The sequence below is a fragment of the Balaenoptera borealis genome (genome assembly GCF_965194805.1).
Source record: "Balaenoptera borealis genome assembly, chromosome: 10".
In the NCBI taxonomy this organism is placed as follows: domain Eukaryota; kingdom Metazoa; phylum Chordata; class Mammalia; order Artiodactyla; family Balaenopteridae; genus Balaenoptera; species Balaenoptera borealis.
In genome coordinates, this window is record NC_138874.1 from 64,147,815 (window position 1) to 64,167,802 (window position 19,988).

The 19,988-nt window shown below is 50.7% G+C and overlaps 1 protein-coding gene across 3 annotated transcripts; it reads right to left on the reverse strand.

The window, feature by feature from the left end:
• Positions 1 to 36: 36 nt before the first annotated feature.
• Positions 37 to 4,326, reverse strand: LOC309635468 (pulmonary surfactant-associated protein A). Of its 3 annotated transcripts, none has more exons than XM_082406785.1 (6): positions 4,217 to 4,326; positions 3,692 to 3,751; positions 3,170 to 3,364; positions 2,790 to 2,909; positions 1,956 to 2,033; positions 37 to 1,481 (listed from the first exon to the last, which is right to left on the reverse strand). In XM_082406785.1, exons 3-6 carry the CDS (start codon positions 3,339 to 3,341, stop codon positions 1,105 to 1,107), a joined length of 747 nt encoding a protein of 248 aa, XP_082262911.1. In that variant the 5' UTR covers positions 3,342 to 3,364; positions 3,692 to 3,751; positions 4,217 to 4,326; the 3' UTR covers positions 37 to 1,104. The 3 variants fall into 3 exon arrangements, with proteins under 3 accessions (XP_082262911.1, XP_082262909.1, XP_082262910.1); XM_082406783.1 differs by having other exon boundaries at positions 3,687 to 3,751; positions 4,217 to 4,242; XM_082406784.1 differs by lacking the exon at positions 3,692 to 3,751 and having other exon boundaries at positions 4,217 to 4,322.
• Positions 4,327 to 19,988: the final 15,662 nt, after the last annotated feature.

The window sequence follows — 19,988 nt, forward strand, 5'->3', positions numbered from 1 at the left end:
AAATATTTCTTGAAACCAAAGCAATGGAAACTCATGTTAACATATTCATGATTTATTATACTTGAATCATCTCTGTTCAGTGAGAGGGCGGGGTGGTGATGAGCACAAGCTTCAGGTTCAGGTAGATGGGTTTGAAACCAGCCTCTGTCACTTGCTCCGTGTAACAAAACTCAAAACATTTAACTTCTTTAAGTTTCAGTGTTCTTGCATAAAAACTGGGGAGAATAATTCTTGTTCCATGGCACCGTGTGAAGATTAAATCATAGTTTATAAGAGATGTCTTAGAAGTGCTTGTCAAGGTGCTTGGTATATAGTATATGCTCAATAAACACCTCACTGAGGTCTGAAGTGGTGGGGATGTGTTCATCAGCAGGAAGTTACTTGGGTAATGTCTGAGGTGGGGGGTGAGATCTTCCCTAGAGGCAAAGGCTGGCTGCTTTTAGGTCAGGGAGTTGAGTTGGTACCCCAAGAGTCAAGGGAGTGGATAATACATGCCAATCACTAGGGGTGGGTTGGCCTCCACCATGCTGCGGTACCACAAGGCCCTCTGACCTCATGGAGAGCCTGAGCAGATGTGCCCCACAGACCTCAGGCTGCCAGATAATCCCAAATGTATCCTTAGCTCCACACATTTGGAATTTCCCAGAAGTCCACCCGTCTATCATTATGCTTGAGCAGCACTGACTGCTACATCTTGATAAGGCTGGGCAGGCAGTGGGCTGCAAAGAAAGAGTAGAGGGGCCAGGAAGCAGGCACCCTGTGTGTGCTTTTGGAGGGAACCTCCATCCCAGGACCTCACTGTTGCCATCTATAAATGAAGGAGTTGGACAAGAAGAGGAAGAAAGAAGCCTCCATCTCTTGCCAAAGGGCAAAGTTAGAGTGGCTGTCTAGAGTGCAGAGCTGAGAAGGGGCTCCAGGGGGAGTCAGACTGATTAGTAATCAAGGGGGAGGAGTCAGGGCCCACCTGGGAGTGGAGTGGCTAAGACGTCTCCAACTCTTATAGCCACAGAGGTGTTACAGCACCTCACAGACCAGGTGGATTCCCCAGGATGTAGGCTGAAAGGCAAGGCAGGACCCTCTCCATCCTGTGGCCTTGGTGCCTGCTCAAAACTCACAGATGGCCAGTCGGTACTGCAGGCAGTTCTTGTCATTCCACTGGCCATCTGTGTACATCTCCACACACTTCTCTTTGCCCCGACCCCCGGGCTCCCCTGGGTACCAGTTGGTGTAATTCACAGGGGTTCCATCCAGGTAGTGGAAGTCTCCAGCAGTGGGACCCTCAGCCAGGCCCAGGTAAGCATAAGTATTGTGCTTCCTCACGATGCTTGCAATGGCCTCATTCTCTTCTGGACTCCTTGGGGTAGCAATGCGTCCACCTACTCTGGCACACGACTCTCTAATGGCATCAAAATTGACCGACTGCCCATTGGTGGAGAAGACCTTCTCTCCCACTGCCAGCATGGAGCCCTGAAAACTGAGGACTGACAGCAGAGGAATCCGGGTCAGGCCACAGGCCTCTTTGTTTCCAAGTCCTTTTCCTTCCCTTTATGCACTCTACCTTTATGCGCTTTCCAATCTCTTCACCTCTGCCTCTCTCTCCTTCTTCCCTCCCTCTTCCAATCCTAGTCTTTCTGGATTCCCCTCCATGCTCCCATCATTTAATTATCCATTCACCCATTTAACAATTACTTATTGACTGTCTATTATATGCCTGAAACTGTGCAATTTCCTGGGATTCAATAGAAAGCAGTATAGCCAGGAACATTGCTTCCCCAGGACATAGGGAGATAATCCATATCTACTTCGGTCTCCTCTGAGCCATTGAAGAACACCTGAAAAAGGACCTCCATGTCCACACTTGTTTGTCAAGTCTCTAGATTCTGGAGCCTGATGCTGAGGATGAGGAGAACTTATGGGAACCCCCTACCCTATAAGGCCCCAGGGGACCCCCTTACCGCGCATCGACTGCAGGACCTGATGGCTGATCTCACGGACTGTGCTCTGGAGCTCCTCGTCTAGGTAAGTTGGAAGCCCTGTAGAGAGATCCCCAGCAAGAAGAGGGGCAGGCCAACAAAAACCCCCACTTGTGCCAAGCAGGTGCGAGGCCAGCGGCAAGCCTGGCATTCTGCCCTTCACTTGTCTAGAGCCACTGCCCAGGCCCCAGGTCATAAGGGTCCACGAGGTTGGAGTGTGTTTCCCACTCCCTACACACTTGTCCTTTAATTCAGCCTTGCCCTTGCTCAGCCCCATCTCTGCTCTTCTTTCCTGCCATATCCTTTCATGGCTCTGTCTGTCCACTTCTGTGGGGTTTTCTAGTTTCTGGGCAGGGCCCCCTTCCCCACCCTCCATTAAGAGCAAATCTGGTTCTCTCTGACTCTCCTGATGTATCTTGATTACTGCTCAGAGCTCCAGAATTCCCCTGGACATGCAGGGTTCCCAGTTGTATCATCTGTCTGGTCCTTGGTCCACATAACCCCCTACACCCTCAGAATGCCCCTATGCCTCAGCACTAGGAAGTGCCTCCCCTCCTCCCAGTGCTGTTCCATTTCCCACACCTGATGCCCTGTGTCTCCCCATCAGCTGTTGTGATGCGTGGAACACTTCCAATACCCACCAGTTCCACGACCCAGACCCCTCTGATTTCTCAACCTCATATTCTCTTATCTAGGTTGAAAAATATACCCTTTGGGGACTTCCGTGGTTTTGTCTGATCCCCGTCATCCCTCATGTAACTGACCACATGGGCACAGTGTCCCGTTGCTTCTGTACACTGGCCACATCCTGCTCACCTGGGGGGCCCCTCTCACCAGGCTCTCCCTTTTCTCCACGCTCTCCAGTGAGGCCAGGGGCTCCAGTCATCCCATCACGCCCAGGGAGGCCTGGCATTCCTCCAGGGGGGCCCATGGGGCCTGCAGAGAGAGGGGGACAAGGATGTATGCTATCTATCACCCACAGTGGGCTGGGGCTGATGGGACTGGACCTCCATTATCAGCCAGGCTGACTCACCTGTCACTCCACAGGTACCCTGAGGGTAGATGCTCCAGGGCTGCTCCAGTCTAAGGGTCCCGGGAAACTCCCACCATCCACCTGACCCTTGAACCCAGCCTGGAACCCTGGACAGCAAGTCCCCCTGAAAACAGGTCATTGTCCCTCAGCTCCCACTCAGTACCTGGAGGTCCAGGGTCTCCTTTGATACCATCTCTCCCATCTCTTCCTGGCAGGCCATGGGATCCAGGAGTACCAGGGATGCCAGGGCTTCCAAGACAAACTTCCTTCATGTCGCACTCAAGGCCAGAAACCACCAGCCAGATGAGGGTGAGGGTCAAAGAGCACAGCAGCATGGCGTTTGCTCCAGCGGCTCCTTCTGTAGAAGGGAAGGGCGGGCTGTGGTCCACCTGAAGCATTTGCCAAGGTCTCCCCTTGCTGTGCTTTGTCAAGATTCAGGCATGTGATGGAGCCTGAGGGCCAGGGCAGGTACAGACAGGAGCTCTGGAAAGACCCAAACTATCCTTGGAAACTCCCAGCATCATCTGATATCTAACATGGTCTCATGCCCCATCCCTCTGGCTGGAGGTGGAGTGGTACCCGGGCAGGGGAGGAGTTGTAGAGAGCTCTGGAGACTCAGAGGACCTGGGTTCTAATGGAGTCTCTGTTTGTTCCTAGCTGTGTGACCGTGGGGAACTCACTTCACCTCTCTTGGCTTCAGCTGAAACTTCTGTCCTGGAGGCAATCCTGGCCTGTCCCTCCCAGGCTGTTGGGAGGAAGGATGTGGTCAACATTCACTCGCTCCATCTGTCCCTCATACTCTCAGCTACCCTCCCTTTGAGTTCTAAGGGACCATGATCCTGAGGATGAGCAGAGATGACCAGGGCCCATGTCTTGGCCACCCCACGTTGGTCAATGATAGGGAGTCCCCTCCTCCCTGCTTTCTTGGGAGGCTTCCTCTTTGGCAGGCTCTTTCTCCCCCTGCCTCCACCCTGCAGGCCCTGATGAATCCCTGGGGCCAATGGGCCCGGCCCAGGAGCAAAGTGAAGTGTGAGGATATTTGCAAGCCCATCTTCCTGTACCCATAGTTAGGGTTCTGTGGAACAAGTCCCAGTGGTACCCAGGGAGGGCCCCTCCTTCCCTGCCTGACCCATAGTGAAGCCTGTGGCTGCTGGGCTGGTTCATGCTGCTGCAACCCTGGGGAAGACCCAGGGGATGGGGCTAAACTCACCCACACGAACAGAGCCTGTGTGGTTCTCTGCCTCCAGATCAGGGTGGTGAGGTGGACAGCAACATTTATACTGATGTAGGCTACCAGGCTTCCTCTCCACCCCAGAGAGGGGCCTGTCACAAGGGCCTCTACTCCAGGAGAGCCAGGCAGGAAGCTGTCATCTTGTTTACCCAGTACATTTCCCCACAGGGCACTCAGGCTGGAGGGCCACTTAGGAAACCCGTTAAAGAGAAATTCCAGATCGGTAAGAAGGGAAAATTCCCATGGACCGGAGGCCACCCGCTCTCCCTCCATCCAGTTTCCCAAAAGCAGTGAAGGATGAGAGCACTTACACGGGAACCGATGGAGGCACGTGGCAAAGGGAGCCCTCTCTCTCCTGGGCCTCGGCCTCCCGGTCCTGGCTAGTGACACGTTCGCAGCCCCAGAATCACTATCCCCCAAAAGCCCACCAGCTGGAGAGAACATACCAGCGCCGGACTCTTTTCCCAGGGGAGCAAAGAGGCAGATCAGTGACATACAGGGCTGTCTCCCGGGGCCATTCCAGCTCCAGAGCCTCTTTGGCTCTTGGAAGTGTCCATAGGGCTCCAGAGTGCGCAGAGGTCATGTCTGAAGCCAAAGGGTGGTCAGGTTGAGCTGGAACAAACTGTCATGGGGCGTGGCTCACCACTGAGCCCCCAGCTCTTGCTTCTGGGGCCTGCAGCTGAGTTGATGGACACATGCTTCACAGGTACAGGTGAATCCTTAGCGGGTTCCCCATCCCTCCGCCCCGGCAGGCTCAGAGGTGGGGAAGCAGGGCGGGGCTGGAAGGTCACAGGAGGGCAGCAGTTTCTGTCTTGGCCTTGGTGATGTCTGATGACCTGCAGTGGTGATTTCTGTAAGTAGTGGAATGACACGTGAAGCCTTAATTGATAAGATTCCCTCTTCAAGCCGCTTGATGAGGAGGGAATCTCTAACGTAGGGATGGTAACGATGGGGAACAGAGACAGGAAGAAATCGCCATGCTTACCTGTGGGTGGTGTGAAAAATCTTGAGGTCCTCAGGGAGAGGGGGAGCTCAGCTAATGGAATCCCTCTCCCAGGAGCAGGGAGCCCGTCAGAGCCTCTCTGGAGCCCGGAGTGCTTTCAGCTGCCTTGCTGCCGCCTGTCACGTGCCCTGCGACTCTGTCAGGCACAGGATGGGGAGCCAGGGCCAGCGCAAGGTTGGGGCAACTGGGGAGCAGCTCCAGCTTAAGGACTACAACTCGGCTTGGAGGGGATGCGGTTCTGCGGGGGAAGGAACGGGAGCAGGGGTCTTCTTGGGCAGATTTTAAAGGGTCTGCGGGGAGGCAGCCTGGAGGTCCGGGCCATGGTTGGTGGGGAAGGGTGTGGACTTAGGAGTCAGACGCACCTGAGTTGCACTTTGGAGCTGCCACTTGTTATCCATGTGGCCTACGTCAGGTTATATAACTTCCTGAGTCATGGTTTTCTGGGTTTTTTTAAAAAAAATTATTATTTTGAAGTAATAACAAACCTACAGGAAAGATGCAGGTGCACTACCAATTTTTTTCTGAACCTATGAGAGTAGGTTGCAAACATGATACTCCATCACCCTAGTATATTAGTTTATATTTCATATGAAGATGTTTTCCAATATAACCATCAAAATCAAGCAATTAACACTGGTTCAGATATAATTTTTATTTAAAAACATGAAAGAGTAACATGGGGTATTTTATTTAATCTTTTAAGTCACCTGTTTAACTTAAGTCACTCACATGGCTAAATGCCAATATATTAAAGTGTGTCATAAAAATTCTAATAAAATGACTAATCAATTATTTACGTGGCCTTACCTCCTTCTTCATCCTGTGTTCCACCACTCTCCCTTCTGCAGCTTCTAAGAGGATGTTCCAAGTTCACGGAACTGAGGGGTGCTTTCCATGTCACTCTTTCTCTGAGCATGATTCTTCTCTTGTCTGGAGTGTTCTGACTGCCTTTTCTGCCACACACAAAAAAAGGGTGGATGTCATACAATATTTGTCTTTCTCTGTCCGACTTATCTCACTTAGCATAATGTCCTCAAGGACTATCCATGTTGCTGCAAATGGCAGGATTTCCTTTTTTTCGTGGCTGAATAATATTCCGTTGTATGTATACACCACATCTTCTTTATCCATTCATGTATCAATGGACACTTAGGTTGTTTCCATAAACTTGACTATTGTGAATAATGCTGCAATAAACATGGGAGTGAAGATATCTCCTTGAAAACCTGTTTTCATTTCCTTTGGATATATACCCAAAACTGGGATGGCTGGATCATATAGTAGTTCTATTTTTAAATTTTTGAGGGACCTCCATACTGTTACCCATAGTGGCTAGACTCATTTACCAGTTTATAATCCCACCAACAGTGCACAAGGGAACAAATAATTTTTTACTGTAAGTATGCAACATTTGGGACGTACTTATACTAAAATATTATTCATTGTTTATCTGAAGTTCGGGTGTAGTTGGGCATCTTATATTTTATCTGGAAAACCTACCTTCAGGGACCATCAAGCAGAGGCTTTGGGTGAGGCAGGAGAGACGTCCTTCGGCTTGCTGTCATCTTATGGGTTTAGTCTGGGACCACGTTGTCAAAGTTGCTGATTTTTGGCTCAGATACAGATGAAAAGTCTTCCTGACCTCTGTGTGGCTATTGAGCAGGGCCTGAAGTGTGGAGTGTATGGGTTACAAATGGGGCTGGTATTTAAAACAAACCCCAGCTCTCCTGAAGTGGCAGGGAACATCCAGGAGCCGGGGGTGAGAAAGCTCAGGATTTGCTTTATCCCTGCCTCCACCTGGACTAGAATGACTCTCCCGAGGGAGTTTCCATGGCTACATTGGGAGGGAGGACAGCAAGGTAAGACACAGTTAGGACAGAGCAAAGGAAGGAACCAAGTGTGGCTGGAGCTCCTGACCAGCCTTCCTGGGGATGAGTGTCCATCAAAGCAGAGATGTTGACCAAGTGCAGAGGCTTCTCACAGAGTCTGTGTCCCTTTCTCTGGGGCAGTGGGCTCCAGACACCTTGGAAACCACACGTGCAAAGCCCAGAGAGGAGGCACCAGCCAGGGCTCAGGCTCTGGTGGTTGTTTACATGAGGCTGCCTGGTGGAGACAAAGCCGAGAGCAGCCGGTGGGACAGGACAGGACAGGCAGACAGCAGGGGCAGGGGGGGTGGTTAGCAGCAAGCAGGCTGGGGTTCTCCCCAGGAAAGATGCAGGATGGGCTGCACCTGGATCCCAGCCTGAGGGAGCTAGAGAAACCGTCTGCTACCTACACTGTGACAGGAGAGAACTTTCAATGGCCTGCAAGCTTCTTCATGGACAACACTTTAGTTTAACTCTAGTGCATCACAGGATCAAGGAGGCCCTGGTCTTCAGAATCAAACATGTACATTAACATGTGCTCTACGCAGTCACAGCTGTTCCCCTGGGAGGAATTCCAGGCTCAGGACAACATGGGATTCTCTTTTCGCCCTGCTTCACGGAACAACCAGCTTCTGGTCTGATCCCAGCCTCGTGTTTACACTGGAACTGAAGAGACTTTTCCCGTCATGGATCTCCCCATTCCTCCCCCACATTCACTACGTTCATCCGGGGCCTCCACTGTCCTCAGAGAACACCTGAGTCCACATCCTGACACCCACGTGACCCTCCCGTGTCAGCCTTGGCCCCCTCCTGGCTCACCCAGGAGCCAGGCCCCGGAACACCGTGGCATCAGCTGTGGGAGTGTCCACAGAGCTCTCTAAAGAGGCTCCTTCTTCCTGGTCCTGCAGCCTGGATGTGTTCTACTCCCTCGTGTGCAGTGCCCTTCTGTGAGCCCTCCTACATTTAATTAACCTCAGATTACAGCAAGAACACCTCAGTACATTCATTCTAGACTTTTGAAAACATTTCAGAAGGGACCAAAGCCTCTCGGCATTTAGGCCTGCAATGCTTGTCCCAGTGATCTGGGATGTCGGAGCAATGTCCCCTCAGGCCAAGTTGTGGGCCTAAGACTGGCTATGGTCTGGGTTTCATTTTCTAAAAGACCTGAATGTTCAAGAAGAGAGGGCATTCTCTGGAGCTTTCAGCTTAAAAGGGGCTCAAGAATGGGGCCGAGAAGGAGGTCTCAGCACCGCCCACCCTGCTCCCTCACGGCGTCCTGAAGGGCAGCCAGACCACAGGCTACTCCACCCCATTGGGCTGAAGAGATGATAGAAGATGACAGTTCAGGTAGAGCTCCTGGCAGGGTGACTGGTGTGGGGAAAATCTGATCCTTGCTGGAGTGTCCCACATCTGTAGAGGGGAAGGTACCAGCTCCTCAGGCACCCGTCCAATGCCCGCCCTCTGCGGGGGCAGGCAGGGCTTCCCTGGCATCTGCATCACTCCTAACTCTAGGGTCTTCTTCCGAAACTACCCCCTGGCGTGTGGTTGCTGCTTTCCAGTCCCCTCGTAGCAGAGGATCTGTTGGGTGGGTGCTGGAGGTGCTACTCGTTGACCCAGGAGAAACTGACTAGGAACAAATAAAGACTCCAGCCTCCAGTCAACAGGTATTTAAAGCAGCTTCGACCAAACACATCTTGGTTTACTGGGAGATGGTGTTAATATAAAAATTATGACTATGAGTATAAATATAAAAAACTGAATTTGTGCTTCATATATGACCCGAGCCAGAGGAACTCAGCCCTCTGCAAAGCGAGCACAGCCCCACCATGTGCCAGAGCTGGGGCTCTCCTAAGCTACATGGCTGTGCCCCAACTCAAGACCAGAGGGCACATGCTGGGCCATGGACCCCGCGTTGCCCCAGGCCAGGAGCCAGGCCTGCAGGGACATTCAGAGCGGCAGCGCCTTCAGGAGTGCAACTATGGCAGGTGACCACTGCATGGCCACTGGCCACCAGCCACGTCTGCTTCCACCACAAAGCCTTGTCCCAGCAACCCAGTAGTACTGTCCTGGGGCTGTGCCCACTGCCATGGCTTGTCTGTACACAGCCCTGCAGACATCCATAGGACAAACACGGAATCTGCATGAGATCCTGACCCAGCATCCAGCCTGGTCCGAGGAGCAACAGGGATACAGAAGCTGGAGGAGAAAGAGCCTCCGCCTGTGAAGTGTGGAAGGGTAACCTGAGGATGAGTGTCTCGGATAAACATGAACCAGGGAAGGGAGCAGGTGACTAATCACAGAGACCCATAAGGACGCAAGCACGCCCTGCGAATGCAGAGGGAACTGAGAGACCAGCAGAGAGCCGTTGCACACAGCTTGAGGTCCACCCCAGAGAACCAAGGAGAACCAAGGAGAGTTAGCCAGATTGGGAGAGACACATGAGAGGAGTAGAGGGGCCCACGGGGGGAAGGAGACCCAGGTTGGTACATGTCACAAAAGGCCAGGGAGTGGTAGGACACAGTGCCACGAACGCTGCTGCCTGTGCCTCAGACTCTAATGACCCTGGGGAGAATCCTCACTCAGGAAGCCCGCGGTTCCCAGCTGTGCCCCTGAGGCCTGGCTCGCTGTAGGGTGGGGGATGGCGCCTGGGCCCGGGGCTTCAGTGTCCTTGATCAGGAATTCCCATCCCCTTCTAAGTTCCACTTAAGAGCAGACACAAATGTTGGACGGCATCTGTGTCCCCCATGGTTTCCTGAAGAACCTGAGGGTCAATCTCTCATGTGCATAATCCTTCCCCCGCCCCAGAACAGTACACCCCTAACAAAGGAGAAAGGAGGGGGTACTCCCTGGGATGAGAGGGGGCACAGGCACAGCAAAGCCCTGAGAAATCTGGTCAGACTGACACAGGAACATTTGCCTCAACTGGACTTTTTTGTTCTAGAGAGATGGAATGTTGAGGAAAGGGTTCTGACCTCTCAGGGGCTGTGAATGGCTTCTGTACCTACAGAGAGGAACGGTGGTCCCTGGGTTCTGAGGCTTATCATCCCCGACAGAACTCACAAGAGGGAACCTGGCCTCGATCCCACAAGGAATGTATGGGTCAGCTCTGCCCTCTGGTGGCTGCGTGAAAAACTGCAGTCAAAGGAGAGGATGTGCGCACAAACATCACACATCACCCTCCATGTTCATTGATTCCACCTTCACGGAGGGCTACTTTGTATCAGGTGCTGTGATAGGCCCTGACTTAATCCTCTGACTCCCCTGGATGTATCCATGAGGATTATTCCCTGCTTCCCCATGACCTAGTCTGATACAGAGTCTTCACCCTTGTGCACCTCCCTTTGTCAGGGCTCTCCTTGCTAATCGTCCCATCCCTGTTTGTCCACAGAGGCTGGCTCAGTGCTGTGTCCCAGAGAAGGCTGATATAAACCAGTGTCCATTCCTGAGCACCTGCTAGGTACCTTTACATCTACCATATCCCTCCCAGGCTCACTGGAAGACAGGGCCCATCTTTACCCCCTTATAACCGAGAAGGAAACTGCGTCTCAGTGAGGTTCCCATAACTTACTAGAAGTGGCACAGCCTGCAGGTTCTAGAGCCTGGTTTAAACGTCTTTCCATCTGATCCCACAGCATCTTAGGCATGGTTTCCCTGAAGATCCAGTGCATTCTTTGCCCACAGCCATGGCTCAGGCCCTGGATGGGCTCCTCTTGGACTGTCACTCTGGCAAGGTGGACCTCATCCAAGCCTCAGGTGCCAGGACGGCTTACTGTATCCCCCAGAAGCTCCAGCCTTGCTCTTTGCCTAGAATCCACATCCATCCCTGGACGTGCTTGATCCTGGCTTAGCTAGACTGAGCTCAGCAACTTATACCCCAGCCTTCAGCCCCAAGGCTGCTGGCCCAGAGCTTGGTACAGGCTGCCCCCAAGGCCCTCAGCAGGTGCACTGCACAGCCAGTGGTGCCACTGGGGCAGGCTCTTCGCTCTAGCTGAAAAGACCCAGATGCCCTGGAGAGGCGGAACAGAGCTGAGAATCCCAGCCTGTACCCACCTTCTGCAGCCCCGAGTAACTGAGTTCAGTCCAGCCCTGGCCAGGGGCCCTGACAACCAGAGGGCAGCAGCTCTACTGGGCCCAGAACACCAGGAGCCCCCTGGGCCCCTCCTTCCACACACCTGCTCCCCACACAATCAGCACAGCCCAGCCATTCTTTAATCAACTACTGTTTACAGAGACCATGACATCATCCCCACCGTTCTCTTATTACCCGGCAACATAGAATCATTGGCAGAGAGAAAGTGTTCTGATATTTCTAATGTCTCTGGTGGTTGAACTCCTCCCAGAGAATAGTTGTTTAAGAAATAGTGAATTGTGTCATCAACTTAAATTTAACCCGTTATATTTTCTAGAAATTAAAATATGAAGAGAATCATTTAAAAAAACCACTACTTACTCAATACTATCCGGAAGTTTGTTTATAATACTATTGAGATACAATCTGAGAAAGAGTAAAAGACTTACGTAAAAAGAGTTCTTTAAACTAAAAACAAATATAGATAATTCAAAAATACATTTGGACAAAGGTGAGCTATTATAGTGGGCCTTGGGGTGATTTGGGATTTGGCCACGAAGCTAGGAGGTCACTCATTTCCACGTTCTGGATGACCGTATTCAGGGAAGACCCAGCCCCTGAGGGAGAACGACGGGGAGGACCAAGACCTCTTGGTGAGAAGCCAGCTCAGGGGCCCGCCTGGGCTTCCTGGAGGAAGGGGTGGAAGAGAACATCCTCCCGCCATGAACTCCACATGTGGAGTCACTGGACAACGTGGAGGAAGAGGAGGGCCAGGGAACGCCTGGCAGCCGCGGAGGGAAAAAGCGGGGGGAGAAAAACAAGGGCCCAGGGCTGGGGTAGCATGTGCTCCCTGAGAAGTGCTCCATCTGGATCGTCAGATGTGTGACCCAAGTCTAGAAGCTCTGTTTGTTTTTTTCTAAAATTATAGTTGATTTGTAATATTATATTAGATTCAGGTATACAACAGTGATTCAATATTTTTATAGATTATACTCCATTTAAAGTTACTATAGGGCTTCCCTGGTGGCCCAGTGGTTAAGAATCCGCCTGCCAATGCAGGGGACACGGGTTCGAGCCCTGGTCTGGGAAGATCCCACATGCCGCGGAGCAACTAAGCCCATGCGCCACAACTACCGAGCCTGCGCTCTAGAGCCCGCGTGCCACAACTACTGAAGCCCGCGCACCTAGAGCCTGTGCTCCACAACAAGAGAAACCACTGCAATGAGAAGCCCACGCACTGCAACGAAGAATAGCTCCCGCTCGCCGTAACTAGAGAAAGCTCACACGCAGCAACAAAAGACCCAACACAGCCAAAAATAATAAATAAATAAAATAAATTTATAAAAAAAAAATAAAATAAAATAAAGTTATTATAAAATATTGGCTATATTCCCTGTGCTGTACAATATTCCCTTGTCACCTATTTATATTAAAGATAGTGTTTTACCTCTTAATCCTGCCCCTATCGTGCCCCTCCCCGCTTCTCTCTCTACTACGGTAGCTGCTAGTTTGTTCTCTGTATCTATAAGTCTGTTTCCTTTTTGTTATATTCATTAGTTTTGTTTTTTAGATTTCAATTATCAGTGACAACATACAGTATTTGTCTTTCTCTGTTTGATTTATTTCACTAAGCATAATACTCTCCAGGTCCGTTCATGTTGTTGCAAATGGCAAAATTCCATTCTTTTTTATGGCTGAATAATATTCCAGTGTAAATAGGTACCACGTCTTCTTTTCCATTCCTCTGTTGATGGACACTTAGTTTGCCCCTTATCTTAGCTGCTGTAAATAATGCAGCTATGAATATTAGGATGCATATATCTTTTTGAATTAGTGTTTTTGTTTTCTTCAGATAAGTACCCAGGAATGGAATTGCTGAATCATATGGTAGTTCTATTTTTAATTTTTTGAGGAACCTCCATACTGTTTTCCATAGTGGCTATACCAATGTACATTCCCACAAATGGTATATGTACTAGGGTTCCCTTTTCTCCACATCCTCACCAACATTTATTATTTGTTCTCTCTCTCTCTGTGCATTTTTTTTTTTTCAGTCATGCTGCGCAGCTTGCGAGATCTTAGTTCCCAGACCAGGGGTTGAACCCGGGCCATGGCAGTGAAAGCACCGAGTCCTAACCACTGGACTACCAAGGAACTCCTTATTTATTCTCTTTTTGATCATAGCCATTATGACAGGTTCAAGGTGATATCTCATTGTGGTTGTGATTTTCATCTCCTGATGCTTAGTGATGTTGAGCATCTTTTCATGTGAATGTTGGCCACCTGTATGTGTTCTTTGGAAAAATATCTATTCAGGTCTTCTGTCCATTTTTCTTATTGGGTTGTTTGGGTTTTTTTTATATTGAGTTGTAAGAGCTCCCTTCTGGCCTGTGAAGTTTCTGCAGAAAAATTGGCTGATGGGGGTTCCCTTGTATGTGAATCTTTTTTTTTCTCTTGCTGCCCTTAAAATTCTCTTTAACTTTCACCATTTTAATTATCTTGATATACCTTGGTGTGGGTCTGTTTGGGTACATCTTGTTTGGGACCCTCTGTGCTTTCTGTACCTGGAAATTCCTTCTTCAGCTTTGGGAAATTTTCAGCCATGATTTCATCAAATACATTTTCTACCCCTTTCACTCTCTCTTCTCTTTCTGGGACTCCCATAATGTGAATGTTAGTACACTTGATGTTGTCCCTAAGGCCCCCTTAAACTATCCTCCTTTCTAAAAAAATTCTTTTTCTTGATCTTATTGGTTGACTTCCGTTATTCTATCTTCCAGATTGTTTATGCGTTCTTCTGTATCGCCTAGTCTGCTGTATCACCTAGTTTGCTGTTGATTCCTTCTGTTTTTCATTTCAGTTATTGTATTCTTCTCTGACTGGTTCTTTTTTATATTTTCTGTTAAAATTCTCACTGTGTTCATCTCTTCTTTTCCCTAGTTTAGTTAGCATTCTTATTACTAATGCTTTGAACTCTTTATCTGGTAAATCTCTCTGTTTCACCAGCACTTTTTTTCTTGTTATTTTGTTTGAAACAAATTCCTCTGTCTTCTCATTCTGTTTAACTGTCTCTATAAAATTAGGTGACAGTTAGTAACCTATCCCCATCTTGAAGGTGTGACCTTGTGTGAGAGTGCTCCTAAGCAGTGTGCGTGTGCCCAGTGGCTCTGGTGGAAGTGAGCGTGGGTCACATCTTCCCTCAGGGTGTGCTGGCAGCTACCGCCTCGGTGGGGGGTAGGGCTGGAGAGGGAGGGGCTAGAGCTGGAGCCAGTTGTGAGCCGGGCTGTCTCCTCTGCCCAGTGGCCATCAGTGCCTACTGGGGTCACGGTCAGGGCCCCAGGTGCTGGTGCAGAAGCCCTGAGGGTCAGGTCCAAGCTGGTTCCATTCCCTCTAAGTGTGTGCCCTCCCCCCAGCAACAGCACCTCCACCCTAGTGGAGAGCAGCACTGCAGCAAGACAGGCTGGAGAAGGTGCCCGCTGTGGGCTGGGGTACGCTCTGGGACAGTTCCAGCAAGCCCGTCAGAGCCCTGGTCGTTGCTGATCTGCTGTCTCTGCACGCTCGCCACCTACAGAAGCCCTCACCCTATTGGAGGCAGGGCCAGGTTCAAGCCGTCTTCATCCCCCCAAGTGTGCTCTCTCCTTAGCAATGGCAGCCTTTGCCCTGGGGGACAGCTGCACCAGAGCCAAGAGTGGCTGGGCAGGCTCCCGCTGTGGGCTGGGGTACGCATGAAACTGGCCAGAGCCCGGGGGAGGTTTCCATCTGCTTCCTCTGCCTTGCTCCCAGGACTAAGCACGAGTATGTGTGCGCTCTTCAAGGGTGGTGTCTAGGTCTCTTACAGCCCTCCAGTAAGTCCCACTGGTTTTCAAACCAGCCAAGGGGACTCGTCTTCCCCGCATCAGACCCCAGAGCTGGGGCGTCCAATGTGTGGCTCAAACCCCTCACTCCCCAGGGAGTATCTCCAAGCCCATGCAATCGTCTTCCTCTTCTATGTCCCCTGCTAGGGGCACAGCTCCTGACCTGATCACTTCTCCCTTCTGCCCAACTCCATGTGGATCATTCTTTACAGGGGGAAGAGCCTTTCTGCAAGTCCTGTTAGTTTTCAGTGAGAACTGCTCCGCGTGTATTACAGATGTGCTCATGGGGGGAGGTGAGCTCAGTGTCCTCCTACTCCGCCATCCTGATCTCCCCGCTGGAAACTCTGGTTTAATCGCTGTTTCTGATATTCTTTGTCTTGGGCCTGCACCTCCTGTCTGGAGGTGATGTTGTTTCTTTCAGCCTTCAACGATCATGAGTTTTCAGCTCAAGGGACAGAATCCTGTTTTGAGAAGAAGAAACGGACCTTTCCAGCTTTGTTCCAAGATCTTTGTGTGTTTTTAAAAAAATATTAATTAATTAATTACTTATTTGTTTGGCTGCGCCGGGTCTTAGCCGCGGCAGGCGGGATCTTTAGTTGTGGCAGGTGGGATTTAGTTCCCTGACCAGGGATTGAACCCTGGCTCCCTGCAGTGGGATGTTCCAAGATCTTTGAATCACTCTCTGTAGCTGCAGATCCATTTTGGACACCTCCAGGACATCTGACATTTCTGGGCTTTGGTCTTCTTCTATTCCAGGGCAAAACTTGATGAGGGCTTTACATCTTCCTAGAATTAGTGCTGAACTGCTACTGGCATGCTTCTCAGCTCCCTGTAAAGAACGTCTGCCACTGGTTGAAGGAGTCCATCAGAAACAAGAGAACTGTTACCAGGACACCTACCACAGCACCCTCCAGCATCTCCCACTGAGATCCAGGGAGAGTCAGACTTGGCCTCATATCAGACAGAAGGTTCTCCTGCCATGAAACTCTGCAGCATCTCCTAGGTTTGCCGCTATAACAGCTTCACGGGAGGCTAAGTCCTCCCTAGTTCCCCAGGCTGATGAAGGGCCCCCACCCTCAATGGTCTGCTGGGCCACAACAGGGAGGAGACCAGGGGACAAACCTGTGCCTGGTAACCAGGGCAGACCATCACTACAGGAGGGCAGGGAAGGACAGCAACAATAAAGGCACACACCCTCAACCCTCCTGCCTTCTACTGAAGCCTTGCTTCTGTGGTCTCCGAGGACCCATCTCCCATCCTCTGCCCACACTGTCCCCTCTGTCTGGTGAGCCCTTCCTCTCACTGCTCATGCTGTGAGCACGTTCCCACACGTAACCCCTGGGTTCCCTGGCTCATGTCCCCAGGGCCCGCGGCACAGCGCTCCATGATCCATGCAAGTCTTGGACGGCAAGAGGGAGGGAGGGAGGAAGGGAAGGAGGGAGGGAGGAAATCAGGGAGGGAGGAAACCACCGTTTGCCATTCCTGAGCATTCACACGTTTTTGTTCTCCTCTCTTGTCTGTGGCTTTCCCTAAGGAAAGCTTAAAATTACTGTCCACAGGAGTATCTGAATTACAAATTACATAATTTAAAATATAAATACATGTTATATAAATTTAAATATTCAACAAATTAAAATAAATGCAAATCTACATGCTAATAACATCAGGTGACCACATAACATTAGAATTCACCATTTTGGACTGTTATACAACAAAAACCTCAAAAAGTTTTGAAAAGTACAAATAACAGAGATTATTTTCTGTAATTGCCTGTCAGTGAAACTAGGAACAAGTGAAAAAATTCAAGCAAAAACAACCATGTGGAAATTTTAGAACTGCCTTGGGGGTAAACTTTGGATCTAGAAGCAGCTGAGCCTACATGCAGCTCAGAAAGTTAGAAATGGAAAATGAAACACAAGGAAAGCAGAGAAATAGAAATGAGGTCAAAACAAACGAAATATCTTAGAACTCATAACCTCAGGATGTTTGATGCCAAAATCAGAGCTAATTACAAGGTGATATTCCTTTTCTTTCCTTTCTTCCCTTCCATCCTTTTCTTTCCTTTCTTTCCTCCCTCCCTCCCTTCCCTTCTCCTTCTTTCTTCCTTTCTTCCCTTCCTTCCTTTCTGTCTTCCTTCCTTCTTTCGTTTTTTTTTTAAAGGGAGAATGTTCAGAGCTGCCTTTCAGAGTTCTGTGCGGGGAGATGGATGGACCACAGTGCCTCTTGGGGGGTTGGAGCAGCCCTGGAGGAGGGGAGCGGGAGGGGTCAGCCGGGCCAGGTGCTCCACCTGGGACTGTCTTAGGGGATCCCGCAGCCCAGAGTTGAGACTAGAACAAGCCATCCAACCTCCTGTTGGGAGGAGGGAGGTGGGCACAGCGGTTGGGGTCAGGGGCCCTGGAGGTGAGGGGCGGGTCCAGGGCCGAGGGGAAGGGGGTCTCCTACTCCTCCCCTAGGGGCTGCCTCTCCTGCTGGAGAACACGCACAGCTCCAAGGGTCCTCACACCCCTCCAGAGCAGCAGGACGAGGCCCGGTGCTGGGTGAGGACAGGATCCAGCTGCTTCTCCCGATGAAGGGAAGGGGAATCATGCTGCCACACCCGTGGTTCCCATCCTGCCCGGGGACAGGGTCTGCCCTTTACTGAGTGGGGATCCTCAGAAGTGGCCTCACCCGCCTGAGCCTCAGTTTCCTCCTCTGTAACCTGGGGATCTGAATGGTCCTCTTAGGCTGCCATGATTGCCTCAGCAGTTGCAGCCTCGGCTTGTGCAGGACGAGGGCTCCTCCCAGCCCCTGTGTCCCAGGACCATCTTTTGGGGGCTCCACAAAACACCCTAGAGGTAGCCCCCTCCGCCTTGGCAGCAAGTGGGGAGCCCTGCCCTTAGGAGGCCAAGAACAGATGTGGGCTTCCTGAGAGTCTCCCTCCCCCCGACCACCGTGATCCGGTCAGCCCACACCGACCTTGCCCTCCTGCCCTCCTCAGGACAGGGTGTGGCCACCTGACCCATAGGTCTGGGAGCAAAGCACTCCCTCCCTATCTGGATGGCACCTCTGACCCAAGGGTCAAACCTGACAAACATGGCATTTAAATTTCCAGAAAAAACAGTAACCACCATTCTACACTCTTCTGTGAGTTCGGCTTTTGTAGATCCCACACGTAAGTGACGTCATACAGTGTGTGTCTTTCTCCGACTTACCTCACTCAGCATAATGCCCTCCAGGTTCATCCATGTTGTTGCAAATGGCAGGATTTCCTTCTTGCTCATGAGTGATATTCCACTGTATATATACAACACATCTTCTTGATTTATTCTTCCATTGGTGGACACTTAGGTTGTTTCCATATCTTGACTATTGTGTCACTGCTTCTTACACTGTGCCCGGGTCACATCTGCTCTGGGGAATTTGTCCCAGGCCAAAATGTCTCCTGAAGTTTCCATTTCCAAGCCTTTCACCCCAGCCACCCACTGCTGGGCTGCTGTTTCTCCCAATCGCCTCTCATTCCCCCACCCCTCCATCCACCACCACCTCTCAGACCAAACTCCCAACTCCCCTTCCTCGATACCCACCTCCGAGTGCCTCCCCATCTGATGTCACCTTCCCCTGGACCCTCTGTGGGAAATGGGATTTGTCATATCGTGTCATTCATTCCATGTTCACTTCCAGTGTTGAAACATTAAATTGCCAAGTGATTGCTGTATGACTCCTCAGTTACAGTGCTACTTCTTAACAAGTGCTAAAACACACACACACACATACAAAAAAACCCCCAAAAACCAAAAAACAAACAAAAAAAACCCACACGACTCTGATGAAGGATGGTAATCTACATCTACATCTCTGGGCACCTGAGCCTGGCACAGAACCCACCGGAGGGCAAGCAGGATTCTCAGCGCCTGCAGAAGCTCCTTGATAAGGGGAGCTCAGGGAGCAGGAGAGATGGGCACATCTAAGATTCATTCTGATATGACTACATCGAGCACCTACTCTGTGCCAGGCCCTGCACTGGGGCCAGGTATGAAACGGCAAACAAAGCAGCCAAGGCAACACCTCAAGCATTCGGAGTCCGGGGCTTCCCTGGTGGCGCAGTGGCTAAGAATCCGCCTGCCAATGCAGGGGACACGGGTTTGAGCTCTGGTCCCGGAAGATCCCACATGCCGCGGAGCAACTAAACCTGTGTGCCACAACTACTGAGCCTGCGCTCCAGAGCCCACGAGCCACAACTCCTGAAGCCCATGTGTGTAGAGCCCGTGCTCTGCAACAAGAGAAGCCACCGCCACACACTGCAACAAAGAGTAGCCCCCGCTCACCGCAACTAGAGAAAGCCCGCACACAGCAACAAAGACCCAACGCAGCCAAAAATAAATAAATAAATAAATAATAAAAAATAAAAAGAATTCTGAGTCCTATGGATGCGACAGGCATGAACAAGCAAGCACTGCCACCCACAAGGAATTACAGCTTTTGATGGCCCAGGACCAGAGTAAGATGGCCATCATTTATGGAGGATGTTTGGGAGAGTCTTTCTGGACGGTGATTAGTAAACTGAGACTGGAAGGGTTCAGAGGAACCACCTGTGAAGAGACGAGAGGGTGGGTGGGTATAGAAGGAGACACGAGGGGTTTGGGCCCCAAGGTTAAACAAGGATATAACATATTTACAAATTATACACACTGAACAAGAAACAAAAAATGGGAGTAGAAAGGGGAGGTTACCAAGGAAGGGGTTTTTCAGAAACACAGAAATTTCATCTGAAACCTACAGGATGAGACAGAGCATCCATCCAAAGACAGAAGAAGAAAGAATGGCATTTGCAAAGGTCCTGGGGTAGGAGTGAGTAGGGCCTGTTTGGTGAAGCCAAAGAAGCCAGGGCGTCTGGAGTGGGGTGGGTGGGAGAGCCCAGAATGAGGGCAGACAGATGGGTAGTGGGCAGGCACGTGGGGCACTGACAGCTAACACCTGGTGC

Bases quoted from the DNA above. Each gene is read 5' to 3' on its own strand.
- LOC309635468 (XM_082406785.1), bottom strand. From the start codon at position 3,341: ATGCTGCTGTGCTCTTTGACCCTCACCCTCATCTGGCTGGTGGTTTCT. The intron at 2,910-3,169 runs GTACTGAGTGGG...CTCTCTCTGCAG, and splicing joins AGGAGACCCTGGACCTCCAG to GCCCCATGGGCCCCCCTGGA. The intron at 2,034-2,789 runs GTGAGCAGGATG...ATCTCTCTACAG, and splicing joins TGGTGAGAGGGGCCCCCCAG to GGCTTCCAACTTACCTAGAC.